Raw genomic sequence first — 26,487 nt, 5'->3', positions numbered from 1 at the left:
TTCAGCTTGTGATGAAACAAATAAACACACAATGTACTCATACAGTCTTTGGGTTCTAGCTTACATTTTTTTAAAACTTCAATCCCGTTCTGACCCTAATAGTTTAAATGTGGATGAACCCACCACATATATTAATATAAACTTAATTTTAGTTTTTTTTTTTTCATTTGGTCAAAATCATGAAAACAAATCTACAACGGTATTGAGGTTTACTTACTTTGTGTTAGTCCTCATTCCTACTTTCTTTCTGGCTATTTATTTTTCTCCTCATTGTTTAACTTGTTATTCTTTGAATTTGATGAGGCCTATTGGCTACACGACACCGTTCTCGCGATACTTTGGCGTAGTCGCGTTTCCTGTCAGCAGTTGGTGGAGATCAAATTCGGTTTATCAGAAAAAGCTGATGGTCCTCTTTAAATCTCGCTGGTTATTATTTGTTTCTGTTTACCTCACGGGAGAACACCGGTAGTTGTTTATTTGACAAACGATGCTCACGATACTGTAAAGAAGGTAAGAATGTGTTCATTTTTTAATCGTAACGTGTTTTGTTTTGTTAGTTAGCTTCGGTGGCTAGCTAAGACTTCTGTAACGTCCGCTTAGGTTTTGTTTGTGAAAATGAGTCCGTTTCATTCACCACACAACAGATACACAAAGCATGTGTAACTGTAAACATCCGTTTAATGAATGAGTGTCATACTGCGTTTTTCTTTTGTAATTTTTCATTGTTATGTATCGACTCTCTGGCAGGATGACACACCATCCGCGAGACTTCGATCAGTCATTGATTAACGTTGGCAGCCCTGTCGCTTTTGGCTGTTAAAGCAGAAGAGTTTCACAAATGGTTTAAGTGAAAACATTATAAAACCTAGAATTCTGTCTACAGTAAGTACATACCATTATTTCGACAGTTCGCCCTTTGATGTAAAGTAGAAGTTCATCATTCACGTAAAATCTGTTTCATTTTCTTTCAACACAACACCTCATCAACACGAAAGTGTTGCTAGAACTTTGATATTGTAACGTTAACTGAAAGCAACAACATAACTTACGCTAAAAATTAGGTATTATGTCTGAAATATTATATGATATTATGTTAAATGGCAAGGCAGCTTAATCCAGGCTATCCGCGGGGTCTCTAAAAGTCTTAATATGTCTTAATTAAAAAGGGCCTTAAGTCTAAAATTCTCTGAAATATTGATTTGTATGTCTTAAATAATTTTAAACAGGTCGTAATTTTCCTCTGTCCAAGTAAAGCTACCCAATTGGGCCGACATCCGTCCAATCGCCAGCAATCCATCTTAATGAAATCAGGGAAAAAAAAAACTACAAACAATTACACAGTTCCTCGTGATAATAACAGAAATGCATTAGGTTAAATAGAAGTTATACCCAATCAATTTGGACCAAAAGCCAACGGATATATATTTTGGATTATGTAATTACCACCACCATAATAATATACTTTTAATAATGTTAAACATGTCATTAAACAAACAAAAAAAAAAGAAAATATTACGTTAAAAGTGTATACATCTAGAGTTTTCCTGTTTTTACTCATTAAAGTATGTTGCTAAGAAATGATTACTTTTTTTGTGCCAACTGGGCCATTCGAAATAATCATGAGTGTTTAGCCCTGTATAAGTCTAAAATTTCCTTCATAATGGTCTTTAAAAGTCTTAAATTTGACTTGAAACATGCAGAAACCATGTAATCTAATAAAGTTTTTTTTTATGTTAGAATGACTAAACTTAGCTTCTATAGTACATGAATATTTAATATATTTATAATAGAAGATAATTTTTATTATTTCATATTCTATAATAACACGTTGTGTTTATATTATCATGTGATGTATAAATGTATAAAGAGGACAGTGATATCTAATCGTATTAGTGTCAGGTGTGTCAAATTATGCTAGTTTGGTCAATATCTTGTTGACAAATTGTTTTATATTTACTAGTGACATTTAGGAATTTTAATTCTTTGCAAAAACTTTGCCCCAATTCTATTTTTGTACAACTACCCCTTCCCCTTGACCCTTAAAACTGATTGTGAAGGGGAAGGGCTTTAAAATTGACCACTAAGAATTGGGACAGCACTACAGCACCTGCACACGTCATCATATGTCATCGCGATCTCTTGCTTCATATGAGATTAGACGATCGTGACTGCTGTAGTTATGCCAGTTAGGTTATTTTTTAGCTATTTATCTTTAGGAAATCACTGAAGTTATATATCATGTTATCATAATGATCTAATGTGGCAGTAACATCGTAATACTGTACATTTAACACAGTGGCCATAGTCATCTATGCAAAAACAACATTAACATTATAGTAGACACTGTAAAACCCATTCCCAGCCACTAGACTTTTCTGCCAGGATATTCGAGTGTCAGAATGTTGTGGGACTGCTGTACAGAAGGTTTTATTATGGATTATAGATTCCAAAATTTAGCGTTGGTTTTTTGTTTTTTTTATATAAAGCGTGACAGTAAAACACCTAAACGGTGTAAAAAATTAACAAAAATATTAATTTTGTGGATGTCTTTATTTCCGGGTTTATCTATCCTGCCGTTGTGGCTGGTGTATTCTGGGAAATTTTCTCACCCCTTGGTTTCGAGTGTGGTCCTGAAAAATCTTCGTTCGAAGGGGTATTCACCCCTTTCCCTCAGCCCTACGCCTTCAAGTTACAGAGAATTGGGACACCCCTACCCTTTCACGGGAATGCGCAAAACGAGGGGTAAGGGGAAGGGCTAAGGGGTTGAATTGGGATTGGGCCTTTATATTTAAGTCAAGAAGTGTAATATAAAGTACGCTGATGTTTTGAAAGCAGCACATTCTTTAGTAGGTAATGATATTATATAAGGTTATGGGGAAAGAATGAGAGTGAATGGTCTTTTTGTACTTGTCTCGGCCGAATGGGAGTTAATCAGAAATAAAACAAATGAGTTACTGATTTTATTTGTCAATGCATAAAGAAGCCATCCAAATGATGTTTTTAGTTTATCGGTTTTTAATACAATTCTAATTGAATCTTTTTGTAAATTATGAAAAATGCACTAACTTTTAAGATCAGAGAAAGCCAATACACACCCACAGACCTTCCCTCATCAGAGAAGTGTTCGAAAGTAGACAAATGAAACGTTCAAACACCATGCTAATGGTAATGTGTCTCCTCTGTCCATTTGTGATTGGATTGACAAAAATGCATCTTAATACCAGGTATGGACGGAGAATTAGAGCTGGATCAGGATCGCATGAGATCAGTAAACACTAGGGGTGTAACGATATTACAGACCGAACCGAAATACTGCGATGCACCAACTACAATACGTATTGCGAAACTCTTGAGAGTACCGCAGTACTCTCACGCCCCCTGCTGCCCATTGTTGAGGTTGACGTCGCTAATTAATTGAACCAATTTAAACAAACACATCTTTATTTCATCTCATTTGATTAAATTGTATTAGTAAGGATGAGCTTTTGTTCTAAATATTATTTTCTAAAGTTAGTATTTTCCAAGTGCATGTCATGTCATGTAACTTGAGTGAGCAATCACACTCAGTTACTACTGTATACGCAGGATGGCTGCTTCGCATATATTGAGATTGCAGATCCCCAGACACATTTAAGTCGCCTGTGTGGGAACATTTTAGTTTTCCAGTGGAGTACAGGAATGGAATTCGTGTTGTAGACAAAGCGCACACTGTCTGTCGTAACTGTTTCACGAAACTTACTCATAAGCAATAACATTTAAAAAGTGTGGTAATTTCACAATTTGTGGGTGTAAGCAAAAGACACTGACAACAGAACTGCCAACAAAAGTGATTTAAATGTACAAAAGTGAAACCAGAGGGGACGATAGTGAAGCCAAAAAGAAAGAAATATAACAAAACAATTCTAACTCATGAATAACCCGTTTCCCCGCTAGAAACTGATGAAAAGAATGGTCTTCAGCGCCGTATTCTTCTCTATATTTAACTGTAGAATAAAATAAATACAAAGATGATGTTCACCTTTTACCTGATGTCTTTAACAATACATTTTCTATGTGTTTGCAAAATGGAAGTCGTACGACATCTTCTCTATCCACCTTACTCTGAGAAAAGAGTGAACTTGAGGAGGTATACCTCAATATGACGGGAAAGAGCTGAGCCAAAAAGTAACATCGAAATAAAAATGTACAAACATCACAGAATTTCTCAAAGTGGGCAAAAGTAATGCAAAATAATTTTGCCCAAACGAAAGTTAAGCAAAAACAACAAAAATCATAATCATGTCAGCAAAATACACGAAGATCAAAGGAAAAAGCGATCTCTTCCGCTTTTCCTGACATCCTTTTTATATTTCTATGCCACGTCGCCCAATTATGATAGATCGGTCTCCTGACCAATCAGCTGTCGTGAAGACGGATCTACAGAAATGACAGGCAAGGAGAGAGAAAGAGAGGCTCTTGGGAGGCAAAAATACAACCTATACGGCTACAACCGTAACATTAGTTTCAGACAAAACTGCAATGTATTTTACTGGTGAATATGTCATGTAAAAAACACTTTACAAACACATTATATGTATATTTTTCATTAATTTAAACGGAAACCTATCTATCTAAATGAACTAAAATGATGAAAAATGAGCATCACCATGTCTGTCTCTGCTCCGAGATCAAGCCTCTCACCTGAGAATGTGGACATTATGGTGCTTTTGAAAAAGAACTTAAAACTTAATTGAATATTCCAAATGTCCTTAGAGAGAACAAGCCTGTTTATCTTTCACTGGTCTACACTGCTGTTATTAATTTAATTTTAGTTTACTTAGTTAAGGAGGCTGCACTAAAGAGAATTGTTTTTTTCTGACTAGTCTATATTGGAGGTATTTATTTAATTTTTGTTGTTTAGTTTAGTTGTTGTTATTAAGTGAATCTATTGTTCCTTGGCATTGCTGTTAAGATGAGATCAACCCTAACCCCACAGCAAACAGAAACTGAACCGAACTGTGGCTCCAAAACCGTGAACCGAACCGAATCGTGCCTTTGGTGTATCGTTACACGCCTAGTAAACACTGTCAATTACTCGCACACTACAGAGGATGATAAATGCAGTTCACTTCCTTGTAGGTTGTTTACAAAATCTACAAGTTTATCAATTTGAGTCACTTAACCCGGATATTATGAAGGTTAACACTCTCGGGTTTTATCTTTAGCTGAGACTTTATTGTTCAGGAATAAAGTTTTTATTTGCTACGTCAACACATTTGTTGTCTAAAAATATATGGTACTTGGCACAATACATAAAAAAAAAAAAAAAACTAGTCATGGGGTCCTCAGTTTTGTGTGTTTAGGTGAGGAAGAAAAGGTGGTCTTTGACCTCCCCCCTTCCCCTCCCCTATTTGTTGTTTTATTTTAGGGGACTGTTTTAAATGGATAACTATCTTAGGAATTTCCTGAGCTTTAAAAAAAAAACAGTAGAATGTGAACAGAGGGAATGCTGTAGACAAATGTCTGATTCACGTCCTGCTTTAATGGCTATTTTTCCAAGTTTTAGAGATTGTTTATGTTTGGAAAAACAATTGTTTTCAAAAGTGTACTTTACAAGGTACATGGAAGTATCAGGTGATATTACAATGCATAAATGGCCCTTTAAAGGTCCTATAAAACCAAAGTTACAATTTTTAGATGCTAGTATAAGTATTGTTTGTTTGTAGAATATCGATAAGCTAGTTTTTAGAATATCTATAAGCTGTTAACCTTTATATGCTCAGTCTGAGCCAAATAATGAAAAAAAAAACAAATCTCCTACCACAGCTATGCTGATGACACTCAGATCTACCTAGCCTTTCTGCCTAATGACTACAGCCCCATTGACACCCCCTCTGCCAATGCATTCATGAAATTAACAATTGGATGTGCCAAAACTTTCTTCAGTTAAACAGAGAAAACTGTCATTGCGTTTGAGAACGGAGATGAGGTTCTCAAGGTGAATGCGTACCTTGGCTCTAAGTGTCAAACAACAAAAAATAAGGTCAATAATCTTGGTGTGACTCTGGAGTCAGATCTGAGTTTCAATAGTCATATCAAAGCAGTTAGTAAATCAGCATACTATCATCTCAAAAACATTGCAAGAATTAGATGCTTTGTTTCCAGTGAAGACTTAGAGAAACTTGTTCATGCTTTTATCAGCTGGAAGGTTGATTACTGTAACAGCCTCCTCACTGGCCTTCCCAAAAAGACAGTCAGACAGTTGCAGCTCATCCATAACGCTGCGGCCAGAATTCTGACCAGAACCAGGAAATCAGAGCACATCACACCTGTCCTCAGGTCTTTACACTGGCTCCCAGTTACATTCAGAATAGATTTTAAAGTATTATTACTGGTCTATAAATCACTAAATGACCTAGGACCTCAATACATTACAGATATGCTCACTGAATACAAACCTAATAGATCACTCAGATCTTTAGGATCATATAAACTAGAACTTCCAAAAGTTCAGTCAAAGCAGGGTAAATCGGCTTTTAGCTACTACACCCCCTCGCTGCTGGAATAAGCTTCCTGAAATGATCAGATGTGCTCCAACATTAGGCACATTCTAATCAAGACTGAAAACACATCTGTTTAGCTGTGCCTTTACTGAATGAGCACTGTGCTACGTCCGACAGATAGCACTATTATGTTTTTCTCTTCTTTTTCATTCTTTTATTATTTGTTTTTATTTCTCCTATACTTGTTACTTTTATTTCTGTTTATGTAAAGCACTTTGAATTGCCACTGTGTATAAAATTAGCTGTATAAATAAACTGGCCTTGCCTTGCCTAGTGCCCACCAAAACAGTGACAAAATTTGCGTTTAGAAGATATAAAACATCCAAAGCTTATAGTTTGTCACTTCCGCTTAAATGGATCAACGGGTTTCACCTCATACTTCAGTTTCTCATCAAATCGTCAAAATCAATATCTGACATGCCCCACCCCCTTCAAGACCCTTCACATTTGATGCGCTTGAGCTCAGCCACTCTCACTGGCAGATCGGTGATAAAACAAAATGCTATCGGCTGTTTTTAAAAAAGGGGAGGAGCTACACTGTCCCTCCCTCTCTTTGGTGTTTCAGTTAAGATTACATCAAACATCAAATAATAATGCACATTTCAAAGCACTTCACGGGACCTTTAAAGCCATTTTAAAGGTTCACTTATCGGGCTGAACAATATATCGTTTGAGCATCGATATCGCAGTTTGTGTAAGTAATCACATTGCAGGATTAGATTATTTATTAAAGATTAAGAGGTGTTATTACATATATTTTTTGATTATGTATACAATAAAGACCATGCTATTTTACATTTTATTGTTCAATGTCTGTACTTGAATAGTGTTAGACTCCCCTGAAAACCATAAAGCACTTTTTATTTATATATTTTTGCTTGTAAAAATTCAATATGGTTTCATTTAAAGGGCACATAGTTTACCTCTTTTTTTATGATTTAATATTAATATTATGGTTCGTCTGAGTGTGCCAGTTTAGGTTCAGTTTAAAACACAATTCAGATTTTTTTATTATAATGTGTTAAAAAGTGTCATGTTGGGGGCGTGTCCACAGTTCGCTGATTTACGGGTGTGTTGCTTCACATGTAGACTAGTTTCGGCTTCCCGCCCAACGTAACAAGGGGGCAGGGCCATGACCCGCTCTGTGTTTGCAACACAGACAGGCAGATTGAAAGGAGGAGTAGAGGATCAGCATTCAGTCGTACATGTACGACTCTGACACAGACCAAGCAGAGAGTACAAAATCATATGTGTCTTTGTACAGTTTTACAGCCAACTGTGTGCTAGTTTCAAGTGCCGAGCTTGTACACAGAAACTAATAACCACGCACACTGAATTAACTTTGACTGTTGCACCGGATGCGCCGCTCGAAGCCGCGACACGGCACACCCGACACTCTCTGTAGCGCGGCAGAGACATGAAGTGTCCCGAATCGTTGCGCCACGCATTTTTGAATTCTAAACATAGGTTTCTGCAGCGGTCCGCGGCGCCCAGCCGTCGACTTGAGTGTACCCTGATAGAAACCGATGTTTAGAATTCTAAAACGCATGCTAGTTAAGATCACAGGGAGATTCTGGGATCGCGAGAAATGCAAACGGCTGAAGTATAAGGTAGACTCGATGAGAAGTACACATGTTTGCAAACCTACCTAAAGATACAACCAATAATTCTGATTAGAGCGATAATGTGGAGAAGTTTTCAGTCTATATTTAAATAATAATAATAATAATGAAATTATATACAAACATATTTTAACAAACTAGATAATCCTATGCATATATCACATATCATTTTCAAGTGTGAACTCAAAAGGGGGGGTGAGAGTTAAGAGGGTAAGTAAAAAATCTACAGAAGTACAAGATCTCTGTTTTGTTCATTTGAACAGGTGTGTCTGCACACAATGAGTCAGTTCAGTTACATGACAAGTTCCAGGGCCCAAGCCCCGTTTGTCCTGTTTTTTTTACACCCATGACATCCATCGGAATTTACCCCAGGCACTTCCTGATCAACTGGAACAGAAGCTGCTTTACATCACACCCTCTCTCCCTCCTGTGCCTCTTCTGCTAGTTTTTTGTGCCCACAACTACACACTCACACATCATCATGTCATCACCAGCACAGGTTGCGAGATGCATTGCTTTTGCTGCTAATCTTCTGAAAACCTCATATTTTTGTCGTCACACGCTACAGCATGAAGACCGTTGATACAGTGGTTGCCTAGTAACATAAAAAAGCACAGTGCACTGCTATTTACATTTTAGCATTTGTGCGTGCGTGCCTGCGTTCGTTCGTTTCAGTCATCAAAAATTTTGTCTACTCAAATGAATTTGTAAAACTTTATTTTTAAATAATATTAAAAGTTAATATTTTAAAGATTTATTTTTTTGGCTATTTTGCCTTTATTAGATAGGACAGTATTTAGGACAGGAAGCGAAGTTGGAGAGAGAGAGGGGGTAGGGTAGGGAAATGTCCTCGAGTCGGGATTCGAACTCGTGACGCCCTGACGTGCTACTGCACCATATGTCGACGCGCTAACCACCAGGCTATTGCACCGACAAAAGTTAATATTTTATCAAAATTTGAACATGGTTAGTTTCCTGTAAAGTCAGTTTTATTTTCCCAATTTTATTTATTTTTTGTAAAATTACTTTAGCTAATATACATTTAAAAATTTATAAAGTTTAATTCCATTAAAAAATAAGCTAATGTTTATTAAATGCAGTGCCTATAGAAAATCGTTCTACCCCTTTGAAATTATTTATTTATTTGTCATACAGCCTGAAATCAAATCACACTTTTCCTGCTTCCGAAATGCTTTTCCTAACCTGTGCCTTTCTACAACTTTATCCCAAAGGTCTTTTGAAAGCAGTGAGTAATGCGAGTAAAGATATATATTTTCACAGGGTATGATGATTTTCTAAAGGCGCTTTAGTTATTTATTATATTATATTTTTTGTTACAGGTATTTTAGTGCTTTGTTGTACAAAAAAACATGAAATAAAATTCTCATTTATTTATTTATTTTTAAAGATGTACATTTATTTCATTAAACATTTATTTCAGCCATAATGACTCTATACTCAAGTCTCAGCTAAGCTATGCAGAGCTGTAAACAATCGGGACATTAGCTCGTTATGGTGCTGTGGCAGCCATTTCAACATAAATTACACTGAGTATTTTCCCATTAAAAGTCGCTGATTTATGACACTAGCTCTTGTATTCAGAGGATTTTTCTAAAGTTCCTTTCCCTTCTTCTTTTTTTACAGTGGCCATATGTGTTAGTCTGGCCTTGACACTCTCCAGGTGAAAATGAACATGCATGGTGCCAGTGGAGGCTGTGACCGGTCCAGAGATCGACGGCGCTCCAGTGATCGCTCGCGGGACTCTTCACACGAGCGGGGCGAAGGCCAACTCACACCCTGTATTCGGAATGTCACCTCACCCACACGGCAACACAACAGTGGTGAGATAACTTTTTGTCATTTTTCTTTGACAAAGGTTAAAGCCAGAAGTTAACGAGAATTATTTCTAATTCATAGTTTACCCATTAATTGTATTTAATTTATGTCGACCCCAACTCTAAACCCAACCCTTACAATTATGTAAAAACAGTAATCATAATGAGGTTTATGTATGTTATTTAATTACCTATATTGATGTGAGTATTCTCAGCTTTATCCCATCTAGACTTTACAGTAATCTATTCTGCACCCCTGGTGTAGATAGACTGAATTGCAGACTTTTGAAAATAGAGACCTGACTGTACACAGTCGCTTTTTAAAGCCTAATTCACACTACATGACTCTTAACATTGGCAGATCGCTGTGCCGTTCACACTACATGACTTGATTTTGTGTCTTTAAATCACTGTGTTCACACTATGCAAGACTACGTAAGATGATCCACAAGAGGTGGGTCACACACTACATTATCTGACAACAACTCGTTCCCCAACAGCTGTCAAGTTACTAAACCACAACCAATCAAATGTTGAGGAAGGAGCCATCAGAAAAAAAGCTGAACACTTTTCAAACTTCACTGAAAGCTTTCAAGGGAGTGTTTAAAAACATATAATCATAACTTTCTGATAGCAAAAAACATGCATTTACTTTGGATATGTCTGGCAAAACAGCATATTATGTGCCATGAAATAGCTCCCGTTTATGAAAGTGAAAATGAATGTGAGGCCCAGACCTTTGAGGGTGTTTTAGTGTAAACCCAGAGTGAAGCGAGTGCATCGATGGCCATTTTAGCCAGTCACAGACATTTCTATTTAACTCCTGAACACAACTGTCAATTTTCCATTAAGGTCAGTATGTGTGAACAGACCCTTTTTTAAAATACCAGTAAATTTGTTATAACTTTACCGCTAATTTGCCGGAATGTTGCGCTGTGTGAACGCAGATGGAAGATCGCTGACGTGGGACGTCTACTTTAGCCAATCAAAACACTCAGATGCAGTCACGTCCACGCGGTTTATGAAAAAAGCCTTTGAAAAGTTTCCCAGACACATTTAGCTGCTAGATGCTAGTCAGATAACATTTCTATGTTTCTTAATGCCAACTGTGGAAAAAAATATTGATAAAATGCTTATGACAAGCCATTGTTTGTTTACTTTCAAGCTCTGATGCGTGTGCACATGAAGTGCACATAATGTTCATCTCAACATGCAAAAGTATTCCTCCATATGTTTTCATCGGAGTTGTTCACAATACTTATCCTTCCACAGGGTTTATAATGTTGTCAAATGTTTACAAATACAAGCGCAGCCGTTTAGAAGTAATTTTGATATCCGAATTTACCAGTATTTTGAAATAGATGTGTGAATGGTCTTTTCTGGAAAATTCAGCAACGTCCATACCTGTATGAAATTTTCCATGTACTTGCCAGTATCACCGTGTGAAAGGTTGCAGCTTGTCACTACATCTGACCGCACGTGGCGTAGAATCGTCTGACTGGTCTGGAAGATTTACCATGCTAGATATTATATTATTGTCTGTAATGTGTCAGCAATCCTCTTTGATACGTTGTTCAGTAGTTAACACATAAAGACTGCCGAGCACCCCACATGTTTTTTTCCAATCACAGCTCGATCTGTCGGCGAGCTTGTTAACTTCCAAATTCCAAATAATGTAGTGTGAACTAGCTTAATTAGTCTTCTGGACTGTTTCAATTGGTCATACTGACCAATTCACACTGGAGTGGTACAGTACAGTATGGGTTGGTACGGGTTACCTTTATCAGGCTTGCATTTTTGCAATTATATAAATTAAATAAATAAATGCAACATATATGAACACACAGATCCTTACAGTCTTAATATGTTACCAATTACAGAAAAACTGCACACAGCATACATTTAGTCTTTATTTGGGTTTAATAGCTCACAGTCAGTGCAAACCTCTCATCTGTATCTTTAATCTTCATCCAGCACATGTAACCGCTTGTTAGAAAGTAATTCTGTCATTCCGAGTTTATAATAGTCCAAAAGGCGACAATAATAGTTAAACATGCATGGTTTCTGCTCCATTCATTCTTCCATGGTGGGGCGCCATGACAAAATTGATTTCACCACGGCTACATTACAGCTTCTCGTTCAAAACATTGTGTTTTTTTAAATAGCAGGTGATAATCGCACCAAAACGTATTAAAAGGTAAGTGAATTAAAACAGCGTGAACTTTTCTGTAACCGTATTAGTGCTGTGCGCTATTTGTTTAATTCTTTAAGGTTACGTGCTGACTGACGGACTGACAGGTGCGTGATGCGTGAGTCCAGCAAACACGATGTATTGCCGTTTCACTTAACTTCAGGACGCATTAATGGCGCTCTGCAGATCTATTGAAGGCATTCATAACTATTCCTAGGAAATCTAATAAATGTTGGAGATATACTCGTTACATAAACTCACTACATCGCACTTCAGCAGCGTTTATTGAAGAGCGCACAAAAAGATCTGTGCTTGAGCACTGAGCAGCGTATATTTGAGGCGCGTGCAAGAAGTTTTGTGCACGAGCAGAAGAAATCGGCGTGCAAACAAGGAGATTCACATGCTCGTAGGCTAATACATAAAAGGAACCTCGAATTGTAATACTGCCCTCACGACATCTGTCATTGAAATAACGCTACAGGTAGTTAGTAGATCTGAGTAAAAAGGCCTGCCGCCACAGCTGGAAAAAATCCTAGAGGAAACACTGACATGGCAGTTTGTTCATAATTGAGGTTGCTGAAACAATGTTTTACCTCTTGTTTTGTCTGGCTTCTCCTTTGTTTTTTTGCTCTTCACTCGCGTTTATCTGTTTCTGAAAGGATTGGGTGTCAGAAGCACTTCAGTAATTAGACCCACGTTATTATCATAAGCTCAAGAAGTTTGTTATTTCAAATATAGACACGTGGTGAGCGCAAACAAGAAAGTGAAACAGCTTGTGCTTAAGATGGCCTTGTAAACAACTGTGGGGCTCAGGGTAGTTCTGCTCTTCTTCTTGGCTGTTGTGGCTGTTCATCAAGTAGACAACAAGGCTTGTTTAAGCTTGGGTTGAACATGGCTTTTGGTACCCTTTTGTTGTGCTAGGTACCCTTCCAAAAGTTACCAAAAAGTGGTATGGTACAGTTCGCTTTTATGTACCTTTTGGCAGTGGAAACGGCCATAAAAGTGTACTGAACTGTACCGCACCATACCAATCAGTGGAAACAGGCTAAATTATTCATCAAGTAAGTGTGGGAGGTCACATATCATGCATTTTAGGGTGTATAGTGTGGATTGGTATCGTTTTTCTGAAACACAGTAAAAACAACAGTTCTTGTCAGCTTTTAAAACAAAAACGCACCAATACTATTAACGCAAAATCATAATATCAGTTTCTGTACACGTCCAGAAAAGAATCACAGCTTAAAGAAACTGTCCTAATGGTCATCATACATTTGAAGTAAAAACTTTGATTCTGATTTCTGTAAAATCAATTGGTGCACTTGTATTTTAAAAAAAGCCAATGGTTTGTGTTCATGTCCTATCTGTACAGAGCGTGAGGGTGGCTCATCACGGCCCAGCAGCCCCAGGCCTCAGAGGATTTCTCCCAGCAGCAGCAGCAGTGGGGTGGCCAGCAGCCGCAACAGTAGCCTGTCCAGCTCAGAGGGCACCTACAAGAGCATGGTACCCGGTGAGATGGTCTTTGTCTATGAGAATGTCAAAGATGGATCCCGCAGCGTCCGCACATCAGAGAAGGTCACGCTCATTGTGGACAACACTCGCTTTGTGGTGGACCCCTCCATTTTCACAGCACAGCCCAACACCATGCTGGGAAGGTTAGAAGAGACTGCTCTTCTTTACACATTTGCACCTAGTACTAAGATTAATTGATTTTGTGATCTGAATGCCACATTTAGAGGCTGTTGAAAATACTTGCAATCACATTTAATGTCAATTTAATCAGACTTGAGGGCTCATTAACACAAAGCACATTTTTCCATTCAAATGTTCTACATTTTCATTATTTTTATATGTAAACATGCATGTGATCTTTTGAAGCGCTGTGTTTTTAAGATCTTGCAACAAGTTTAAATAACTTCAACTTTACATTCAGCACCTCTCGTCAATGTTCCAAAGCAGTGGGCCAATCAGAACTCAATAAAAGCACAAATAAAAACTCATACTGTATGTCAATATTAAACAAACCGATATGGTCTTAAAATAAACCATGTATCTGTTTTTTTATTTAAAAAAGCATTATGTGGCAACTATAAAATAATCTTTAATCTGTTTGTAATAAAAAAATTATATTTATTTTTTTCTTTTGATTTATTTTTTTATAACACATTTTTTTGTTGCTGCTTTTTTTATAGAATGTTTGGATCTGGCCGGGAACACAATTTCACTCGACCCAATGAAAAAGGAGAGTATGAGGTGGCAGAAGGCATCAGCTCCACTGTGTTTAGGGCCATTCTGGTGAGTGTGTTTCTTTCTAGATATTTCACTTTTAATCTCAGTTCTACCTCCTAGTCCTTCCTTTACCCCTCGTTTTGGGCGTTCACCTGAAGGCGTAGGGGTGTCCTAATTCTCCTAATACGTTTGGAGAAAACCAGGCACCGCTCATCACCAGGCTAATACCATCCCTACAGTGAATCATGGTGGTGGCAGCATCATGATGCTGATGATTTTCAGCTGCAGGATCTGGAAGACTTGTCAGGATAGAGGGAAAGATGAATGCAGCAATGTATAGAGACATCCTGAATGAAAACCTGCTTCAGAGTGCTCTTGGCCTCAGACTGGGGCGACAGTTCATCTTCCAGCAGGACAATGACCCAAAGCACACCGCCAAAATATCCATAGAGTGGCTTCACAACAACTCATTGAATGTCCTTAAGTGGCCCAGCCAGAGCCCAAACCTAAAGCCTATTGAACATTTCTGGAGAGAGCTGAAAATGGCTGTACACTGTCGCTTTCCATCCAACCTGATAGAGCTTGAGAGGTACTGCAAAGAGGAAAGGGCAAAAATTCCCAGAGACAGGTGTGCCAAGCTTGTGGCATAATATCCAGAAAGACTTGAGGCTGTAATTGCTGCCAAAGGTGCATCAACAAAGTATTGAGCAAAGGCTGTGAATACTTATGTATGTGTGATTGTTCAGGGTTTTTTTGTTTTAAAAATGTTTTTAATATAAATTTGCAACAATTTTTCACATTGTCATTATTGGGTATTGTGTGTAGAATGTTGATGAAATAAATTAATTTAATCTAATTTGGAATAAAGTTTCAACATAAAGAAATGTGGAAAAAGCGAAGGACTTTGAATACTTTCCGGATGCACTGTATCATGTTACCAAAAAAAAGCCATTCTATATGTTCAGGTTTTATGCTATGTGCCTGCAATTTTCAATAGAGTGGTTTAGGAATATCAGCACTCGTACATAAGTTGAAAATACTGTAACACTTATTTTACAATGCAAATTAGATGCACCCATATTAAAAACATGTTTAATTCAATAATAGATAAGAATGTTTGGGCTAACACTAGTAAATGCAGTGTGTGTTAGAACAAATCATTCAACTTTCCTCAAGTTATGATTACTACAGACCTCATTTTACTCTATTGAAGACCCTCATTACAAAATAATTAAATATAAATATTGAGGAAACCCATGGTGATTTAGTTTCATTTGTGACATTCCTGCATAAACTGTAGTCAGATAACTTAAAAGTTGCATCTATAGAATTGTTGTTATTGTTTGCATGAAAGCCACAGACTGTTAGCTCTGGTTTTAGATCAAAGTATTTTGTGCAAAGTTCTTGCATGACTACTTTCATCTGGAATATCCCCAACTAACCCATATCTTCAGATAGCAGATTAAATGTCAACATATTATACTTTTCAATTGGATGATGAGAAAGTCTTAATAGTGGATTTTATGTGTGTAAATGAGCATTTAAGGCTAGTGTGTGGATTGGTCGCAGACTTTCACTGCAGGCTGCTTCATCTCTGGGAACATCCCATAATGAGCTTCCAGCAATAGCTTTTAAATAATGACGTTAAGTGCAGCATAAGCCTGTCATCAGCTTTGCTGTAGATCTGCTGTAATGATCTTTCGCTGCAGTGTCTGTTATTTGTCTCAGGTATTGTGCTGCTGTAGACTATCAGCAAACTCAGATGAGTGCATTCAAACAATGTCTCCATTTAGCCAGAGAGGTTGACTTTTGGTAATTTTGCGAGAAAACATTTAACCTGTATGTTAGTTGTAGTTTAAATTGGGTTTAATTATAGCACAGCAGTGTTTCCCAACCCTGTTCCTGAAGGCACACCAACAGTACACGTTTCAACCTCTTCCTAATCAAATACACCTGAATCAACTCAGAACATTAGAAGAGACTCCAAACCTGACATACATGGGTGAAATAAGGGAGACATCCAAAATATGTATTGTTGGTGTGCCTCCAGGAACAGGGTTGGGGAACACTGCAGTACAGTATGCATTTATTTGCATTTTCACTGTCAAAGGTATCAAAATGGCATACTGTACCACTTTTTTGCCATACCGAGCATAACATTATGGTACTAAAAGTGTGAAGCTAGACTCGATGCAGAATGCTGATTTGTTTACAGAAAATTGTCATAAGCGTGTACAACAACACAGGTAGTGCCTTTTTTTTTTTTTTTTTTTAAATAGACAGCCGAAACATGTAACTGTAATAATACAATTGTTGTAATACTAGGGCTGTGCAATGTGATAATATATATTGTATGGACAAAATAAAAAGTCTGTAATTTCATAATATTATCAATGCTTTATATCGTGGGGTATACAAAATGTTTTTTTTTAAATAATTTTTATTGTTATGCCAGACGTGCAATTATTAGTCTTTTAAAAAGTGTTTTATATTTTATCAATATTAATTTTATATTTCTACATTTTTAATGAAACATTCACCCAGACTTTCTTAATAAAGTGAGGAATATGATCGTATTTGAATTAGTGTTGTCATGACTCATGAGACTGGAATTTGGTACCAATTGATATTGAAATTTTAAAACATTTATTTCCTGCTAACATTTGAGCTCATTCTTAAACAGCAATGATTTGCCATTGTGTTCACGTGCTCATCAGTTCAGCAAATTAACTGCTGTTTACTCAGTGTAACCACAGAGACAGGGACACTGGAGTGTTTTAAAGTCACGATTCATCAGTAGATCACTCATATGTCGGCTTATAGACAAACCAGCTGATCGACGTGACTTTAAAACGCTCCAGTGTCCCTGTATCGTTTTTAAAATGTCAGTATCAATTGGTACCGAATTCCAGTATCGTGACAACCCTAATATGAATAAGTACAATTCTGAGTATATACTTAAATAAAGTCTTTACAGATATTATATTCTTTACAGAATAACTGAATATAAATTATTAATTGATTTAATTTGTATTATTTTATGATGTATATCGTTGTCAGGAAATAAGATTACATACTAAATATCGTAATATGGTCCTAAATAAAACAACGACACCGATACTTTAAAAAAAAGTAATTTATATCTAATTTTAACCAATCATTTAATTAATAATTTCAATTGAAATTTAAAAAATGTGATTGTCAAATAAGTTCCTCCTGACATCATTGTTAGTCCAGTTAGCTGACATTGAGCAGCAGTGCTCATGAGACTGGCTCTCATCCTTGTGTCTTTAAGCAGTGCAGCGTCTCTAATGCTGTCTTTTGTGTTGTCTGTTCTTCTCTAAATGGCAGGATTACTATAAATCTGGGATAATCCGGTGTCCTGATGGAATCTCCATTCCCGAACTAAGGGAAGCGTGTGACTATCTGTGCATCTCTTTTGACTACAGTACTATCAAGTGCCGAGACCTGAGTGAGTAATGTCTAGTTCATAAGATACACATTTCTTTACTGTCATGTGCATAACAGTACTTAGATATGTAGGGCTGGGCGATTTAATCAGAATTAAAACATGATTAAGCAAAGCTGTGGTTGTCATGACTTTTGCACATCTTGTCAGTTAAGCACAGATGTGATCAGCGGTAAATCTCAGACAAAGGCCGGAAGGCGTTCTTACATGGAAACTCCAAACAACCATGAAGAAAAAAAAATCTAGGAAATCCCCATAGCATTGCATTATAAACAAGATGCTTTCGTTAACTTTAGTATGACTAATAATTACACGATCATGGAATCGTCTCTCAGAATTATTTATTTCAGCATTTTTAAAGTAAAAAGATGTTATCATATGCTGTATTTTCAGATGGGTCATTTTTTTTCCATTTGCGTCTAGGACGCATGAAAAAGACTCCCATACACCAGACTTGCCTGATGTGGGGTTCCTAACAGTAAACTGACAGTTTTCTTATGCAAGCTGAAGGACAGCGCATCTTCACTATGCTCTCCCATGTTGGTAAAGCCCACTTTGAGGACCGTTATACAAATGATGTGTGCACAGACTGAATGCAGACTCCATGCATTCATCATGAGTAACATTCGTGAGCACTGGCTGTACCGGTGCGCAGTAAGAATGAGGAAATCCCAGATATGCTGTTTCGAAATAACATCGGGACTTGGGAGTGATATATTGCTAGACCGCCCACTCTCATTCAAATTACACCAGAGTTACCATCCGCTACCGCGTTTATTCGGAAATTTATTCCTGCAACGCTAGAAATCTGGTCCGATCCAGTTTAGCCATGGGAATGCGGACCTCACATTGGAAGTTGCTGAGACTTTTATATCAGCATGTTGATGTACTTCTAACTGAAACGGAATATTGAGTAGGGGGCGGGGCTTTCTTTTATGCGCATCTTTCCCTCATAACATAATCTAACGATAAGAAGGGGTGTGGTTAAGAATAATGTGGCTGAAGCTGTCAAACTGATGTCAACAGATTAACAAAACAAAAAAAAAATTTCAGAGGATTAGCTTGTTCTTATTAGTTGTTTACATTAAGAACAACAATGGGTGCTAGCAAAATAAACAATGTGATTATTGATTTCACAAAGTTTAACAAGGAATGGCATGTTCCTTTTTGTTTTTTTGGAGTGATTTTCTTCATTTAAAGTGGTGAATTTTTAAATAATTTCTTGAAAAGTTGTGCTAATTTTTGCTTTCACAGATCTAATTTCATACAACTGTTCCCTTTTAACAAATAATTTCTGAAAGTGCCAGATTTGCATTTGTCAGGGTTCCCACGCTTCTTGAAAGTACTTGAATTTCAGACATATGGATTCAAGGCCTGGAAAGTATTTCTAAACAAACATCCTTGCAAGTGCTTGAATTAAATTTGAAATAAAATGTGTTTATGGTGTTATTTCTACAAAAACAGCTATTAAATCTTGTAAAGTAACACTGACAAATAATGCACATTTTATCAGTATTTCAGAAACCGCAATTTAATATTACCAGTATTGAATTCAACAAATGTAATTTTTGATAATGACATTTTTAATGTAAAAATGAAGTGTAAGTGAAATGTTAAGTACAATAAGGACTTTCACAGTGCTACATATAGCTGGGATATGAATCACAAAGGTGCTTGATTAAAAATGAATGGTTCTTTAAATAGTCCTTGAATCTGCTGTTCATGAAAGTATTGGATTGTCCATTCAGGTGCCCTGATGCATGAACTGTCGAACGATGGCGCCCGGCGGCAGTTTGAGTTCTACCTAGAAGAGATGGTGCTTCCTCTGATGGTGGCGAGTGCTCAGAGTGGAGAAAGAGAGTGTCACATCGTGGTGCTCACTGATGATGACGTGGTGGATTGGGATGAGGAGTACCCGCCTCAGATGGGGGAGGAGTATTCACAAAGTAATCACACATTACTGTATTATCCAAAAAACACGGCATATTTGATGGTTATTTATTTGTTGGTTACTCTTTTAAATAATGGTCCGTTAGGTAATGTATTTACTAACATGAATAAACAATTAGTAATGCATTTATTACATGTACTATTCATACAATACATATAATACTGTTAATCTTTGTTAATGTTCGTTAATGTCATTTAAGCTAAATAGCGTTAGTTCGCTAACTCAGTGCATTAACTAATGTTAACAAGCACAGCATTGGGATTTAATAATGCATTAGTGAATGTTGAACTGATTAATAAATGTTGTACAAGCATTGTTCATAATTAGTTTTTGTTAGTAAATGCATTAATTAGTGCTGGGTGATAATTCGATAGCGATAATTATTGTATATAATTTTTCGATAAAACGATAATGACCGTTCGATAATTGTTCGATAATATTTACGCACTATGCGTAACGCTGCGCAGGCATTTTGCATCCTGCCCTTCCGAATGCTGCACGCAGTACAAGTTTACAGCCATACAGTGTTAGCTGCACTTGGAGGAGTAAGAAAAAAATAAGGTAAAAAAAGGTCAGTCACAGACATTGTTGACAAGAAACGTCACTAGACTTCAGTTTGGAGCTACTTAGTTTTTTGCAATTCGACACAAAACAGAGCAATGTGCACTGCAAACTGCGCAGACGACTCGTGTCATCAAAAGCAGGCAACACCACAAACCTGTTTCCTCATTTAAAACAATACCCCACTGATGACGATGCTAATAATTTACAGACCCAAACAAGTGTTGGTAATCCAGCGCAACTACCCAACAGAGTCTCATGTCTTCATTTTCGATAGCCGTGCCTTAACCCCCTGAAAAGACAGACAAAAGATATGACAGACAACACAATCTCAATGAACACTTGATGCTTGCTGTAAACTACAGGCTGCATTGATTGGATCTTTTGTTGTCAAGCTTTTCCTTTTTAATTTTAAGATATTTGTTTTGAAATATGTAATACCACTATTGTCCCTCATTGACAGTAAAACAATCAGCCTTTATATATTTAAAGGACATAATCACGGAGGATTCAGCATGAGACAGAAAGAAATGTACAGTATGAAGTAGCACAATGTATGTGAGAGCCCAATGCAGGAATGCAATAAAGCAATGCAGTTAAACACTAGCATATTACTCCACTCTTAAACCTAACCCCAAGTAATAACAACGACACATTCTGTAATCCACACAGTGGCAGAAGTTGAACTATTTTGAAAATTGACTATTTATCAATGTTACTTCTTGGATTTTCGGAAGCTATAGAAGTTAAACATGTAAAACAGGAAATACATTCAATTCAATTCACATTTATTTGTATAGCGCTTATACAATGTAGATTGTGTCAAAGCAGCTTCACATAAAAGATCAAAGTAAATAGGAACAGTGTAATTCAGTTTTCAGTGTTTAAATTAAGTTCAGTTTAGCTCAGTTCAGTGTGGTTTAAAAATCACTACTGAGAGTCCAAACACTGAAGAGCAAATCCAACGATGCGCAGCTCTACAGATCCCGAACCATGCAAGCCAGTGGCGCCGGCGGAGAGGAAAAAAAACTTCACTAATTGGCGAAAGTGAAGAAAAAACCTTGAGAGAAACCAGACTCCGTTGGGCACGACCATTTTAATTTCTCCGCTGGCCAAACGTCTTGTGCAGAGCTGCAGTCTCAGTGGCGGAGTGGCGGAGGCTGGAAGCTGGCCTCAGCGAAGACTCGTCTGTCTCTGGAGCGTCACAGGAATCAGTCTCATGTTCCACTCCTCCATGACCACCACAGTAGCTGCTCAGGATACGGCATTGTCCAGGATATGGAAACCTTGGGATCATCTCGTCGTTGGTCTTGGATCGAATCAGTGACTCGGCATAGTCTGAGGGCCTCGGGAAGAGTATCCCCAGGTGGAAATGGAGAATAAAGAGAATAATTAGCGTAGCTGCTGTTCATAGTGTATATAAACAAGATGCAGAACCTGTGTGGAAACCCGCTAAGTGGTGCATTGAGTGTTTTCTTACTAAACAGATAGGTCTTTAATCTAGTTTTGAATTGGGAGAGTGTGTCTGAGCCTCGGACGTTATCAGGAAGGCTATTCCAAAGTTTAGGAGCTATAAATGAGAAGGCTCAACCTCCTTTACTCGACTTAGCTGTTCTGGGTACTACCAGAAGCCCTGAGTTTTGAGATCTTAAAGAGGGAGTTGGATTGGACATTGGGACCATTGTTTTTGTTTACGTCCCTCAAAACATGAGAATAATGTAATTTAATGTAAAACAAAGCTGACGTCATGCAAGAATTCAGAGATCATCAAATCACTAAATTACGGAGGGAAATTCTGCCTGTTTTTCTATTCATCAAAGGTCATGGCCATTTTTAAGTAGGTAAAGGCCAGATTCATTTATTAAAATTAATAAATGCTTTAAAACATTATTGGTACTTAATGTTAATAAACACATTAACTAAAGGACCATTATTTTAAAGTGTTACCAATATATTAACCAAAATGTTAATAAAAACATTTTCATTTATCAAAAATACAGAAAGTTTATTTATTTATTTATACATTTAATGAAATGTATGTGGCTATAAAATAATGTTTCCCACTTTTTTTCCAGTTATATACAGTACCAAGCTGTATCGTTTCTTCAAGTACATTGAAAACCGTGATGTAGCCAAATCTGTTTTAAAAGACAGAGGACTCAAGAAAATTAGACTGGGTATTGAAGGTAAGCATATCTTTTCTCAAAGTCTGTTTTGCAGTGTTATGCTGTTTTAACCAAATATACAATGTGCTTTCATTTTAAAGGATTGTTAACATAAAAAATAGCAGTAGCATAAAATACATATGGAAGTAGAAGTCTTGAGTTACGGTGGTTTGTTCCATGAATAAAAAAAAATTGACTTAAGCTGCGTTTTCACTGAGATGGACACACATATGTACATCGCTAGTGTTGAAACATTTAATCGAGTTATTCCATTTAATCAATATGTGAGGTGGAGACTCCCACAATTAAAAATATTAATATATTGGGTACAGATCATAAAATAAAAAATTTTCTCTTGTTCATTCATGCAAATACCCCACAATGTTTTCAATTGACTATTGCATTTATTTGTTTGGCATATTATAGTTTTATCTATTAAAACAATTGTTAATCTAAATCTCACTTGATGGTACAATACGTTTTCGAAATTGCTGCAAATCCCATAAACTTTTTCAAAAATTTACTTATTTAATGTATTTATTTGGATAGCTCATTATATTTATTGTAATTAAGCAATGAGCAGCTTGTTTTTATTTTATCTTGCAGATATATTATTAGTTAATATACTTTCTGGTGGAATAAAAAGATGTTTTCCAAATTGAGTGAAATTCATTATTGTTTATTGCTGTGTGTGTGTGTGATTGTTTTAGCCCCATTTAAACTAATACGGTTTAGTTTTAGTGCGCATAAGTTTTGCTATGCCTTCCGTCCACACTAACCCAGAGTTTTCGAGCCCTGAAAACCGAGTATTTTGGAAATGCTGAAGAGGCCATTTTGGTTTTAAAACACTGCTGCTCAGTGTCAGTGTGGATGGGGGAAAACGGAGACATCTAAAAAAAATGGAGGCATGGCTGCTGATTGGGAGCTTTTCTCAATATTAAATGCAAAAATTTTATATGGAAAACAAACTCCAGAGGACATGTCTTCAACGGAAACTGTGTAGGCTACTTTATAACCTCATTCACATCGCCCTGGCTATGTTGTTTCACTATTTTAAGAATAAAATTAAAACGTATAAGGAACTGCCTATTTTCATTTTGATATAAACTTCACAGACACAAAATATTTAGGCAATGTGTAGCTACATATTTATATTACGCTACGTGAGCAAAGCTGCCGTGCGTGAAGTGTCCCTCATTCCACACTTTATTTTACCGGTTGAATAAGTGCATCATCCGGGTAATCATTTTCAGTGTGAATGCACTACTTTACACTATTTATACTACTAAAACGGCGTAGAATAGTGCATAAGTATGTGATTTGGGACGCACCTTATGTGTGTGGTCTGGTATTGTGCGTTTTCAGTGGTATAGTGTGGACGGAGAATTGTTTAGAAACGCCAGTGTGGACGTGGATCTTTTTCATTCTAAAATGTTGTTTTAAAACTAAAATGTATTAGTGTAAACGGGGACTTAAACACTTTACCGCTCTTATTCAGTTAATCAATCGATAACAGTGGTAGATTAAGCGATTATTAAAATATTTTAAAACTAATAGCTGCGGTACTAATCCTGAGTGAAGGTTGTACTAACAGACTTGTAATTTTGGGTGAACTTTTCATTAATTGGAAAACATGTATCTTGAATCTGCAGGTTATCCGACATACAAAGAGAAGGTGAAAAAGCGTCCCGGCGGGCGACCTGAAGTCATCTACAACTACGTCCAAAGACCCTTCATCCGCATGTCCTGGGAGAAGGAAGAGGGCAAGAGTCGACACGTGGACTTCCAGTGCGTGAAGAGCAAATCCATCACCAACCTGGCGGCGGCGGCAGCAGACATTCCCCAGGACCAGCTGGTGGTGATGAACCCCGGACCACAGGTGGACGAGCTGGACATTCTTCCCAACCACCCTCCTCCAGGCCACCACTACAGCAACAACTTCAACAACGAGCCTGACTCGGACGCCCCGTCGCCCGCCGTCTGAGAACAGGCCGGCCATTCACAGCATGCTGGAGCATGAAACCCCAGTGACACTATAACCAGATTGCCTTCTGCACCTCCTCCACAGCCTTAGAGCCTCAACTGTCTAGTTACTGTATTCATAAAGAACAAAAAAAAAAAAAGAGGAAAAAAAATACACCATGGACTTGGGATACTGGCAAGGGCAGTGCTCTCCTGATCTGTCTTCGCTTATTTTTATTTTTATTATGTTTTTTTATATACTTGACCAAAGGAAATTTGTTTTTATTTGTTTGAAGTTAGCAACCTCACTTTTGTAATTGGGCCTATTATATGATTAGAAATATTATTATTGTTCTTTTCCTTTTATTGCAATATGATTATGCATTGAATTTAACTATTATTATTATTATTATGAAGTTCCTTTCACTTGATGCATTTGGGTTTGGTGCCACTTTGATTTTGGGAAGCTGTCCGGTGATCTCCTCCAAACTCCTGTGTGGTGATGGCGGCGTCTCCTCAGGAGCTCCATTTGCTTGGTGAGTGAATGCAGTGTTTTTTCTTTCTTTTTTTCTTAAATGGACATTAATTTATCTGCTCAAGATCTGTCTGTTCAAGCGCTTGAAAATCATTGTATTAATAAAGATATATACTATACTGTATTTGACATCTATGTTAGTATTTGACTAGCCACTGAGACTATTGCAGAATGTGTATTTTAGGCTTGGGTGGTATCCAAATTTTGGTACCGTCGAACCTCCTCCCTATTTTATCTTGGTAATACGGTATTACCGTGAATAATTTTTAAAAAATGACGTAAGGCTCAGACAGCGTCACTAAACTGTTGGCTTGTGCCTAAACAGTTCAGAAACTGAAATCCAAACACTAATACTGAGACCATAACAAAATAACATGCACAACAATATTAACAACTGAATTGAAGCAGCTTATAAAAAGTGCAAATACAACAGTAAAAACAGAATTAAATTAACAAAAACATCTAGAACAGTTTTCACACAGAGACTCGCACACAAATCCATTAAATTTACCATGTCCTTAAAGGACTTTATTTCAGCCGTGTGAAAAGAGACCATTTCCTTCGCCAAGTGTTTTGTTACTGCATCCGTACAGGTTTTCCAATGGACACTGTCCCTTTTGTACTTTGTTGTTTTCCCGAAGGCCCCATTATCATCGGCTGCGTAGTGGCGGTAGACCTAGATGTTGTTGGTCCTGCATCGGAAGGTGTTGAAACTGGTGCATTGAGTGATCTGTGGTCCATTCTCACAGTTGTAGCGAAATTTTGTAGCTCAGTTTATGAATATTAATGATTAATAACAAGTGGTCACACTTTATTTTAATGGACCGTTTGTTGAATTTAAGTTACATTGCATCTACATGCCAACTAATTTCATTAGATTATAAGTAGGCTGTTAGGTTGGGTTTAAGGTTAGGGTTAGTGTAAGATGACGTGTACTTGCAAAGTTTCTTATAATCAGTTAAATGTCTCTCGAAGGAGCAGTATCAACAGATATTAAGTTGACAGTCTACTAGTACTCAAATGGACCATCAAAATAAAGTGTTATCGAACATGTTTTATTTATAAATATTCAGAATTAACTTGGTTAATATAACAAAATAAAAATAACAATGACTTTGTCTGCTCATCCGAGCGGACTCTGTAATTATTTATTTATATGGAAAGAAGTATAACTACTAGTGAAGTAGGTAAATAGTTTAGAAGTTTTATCAAACTTTAATAAGCTGTAGCAAGGATCTATCATTAAAGTGACCTTTTCTGTGAGGCAAAACAAAGACAATCCAATGTGGTTATATAGCGTAATTTATTGACTAATCTAACATATAACAAACAAACGTACAAAACATCAAACGAAAGCGAGGAAATAAAAATTTAGGTAAATCTAACTCCCTTCCACACAACCACCAAGACTAAAAACACCTTTCTGAT

At 37.0% G+C, this 26,487-nt stretch overlaps 1 protein-coding gene across 1 annotated transcript; it reads left to right on the top strand.

The window, feature by feature from the left end:
* Positions 1-357: 357 nt before the first annotated feature.
* On the top strand, positions 358-25,183 carry btbd10b (BTB (POZ) domain containing 10b). The gene is made up of 8 exons (XM_056462354.1): positions 358-510; positions 9,809-10,005; positions 13,560-13,842; positions 14,380-14,482; positions 17,768-17,888; positions 19,634-19,831; positions 22,473-22,583; positions 24,215-25,183. The coding sequence occupies exons 2-8, from the start codon at positions 9,852-9,854 to the stop codon at positions 24,544-24,546; spliced, it is 1,302 nt and encodes a 433-aa protein (XP_056318329.1). The 5' UTR covers positions 358-510; positions 9,809-9,851; the 3' UTR covers positions 24,547-25,183.
* Positions 25,184-26,487: the final 1,304 nt, after the last annotated feature.

This window comes from Danio aesculapii, chromosome 7 (genome assembly GCF_903798145.1).
Source record: "Danio aesculapii chromosome 7, fDanAes4.1, whole genome shotgun sequence".
Classification (NCBI taxonomy): domain Eukaryota; kingdom Metazoa; phylum Chordata; class Actinopteri; order Cypriniformes; family Danionidae; genus Danio; species Danio aesculapii.
This window is presented reverse-complemented; position numbering and strand designations above follow the sequence as displayed.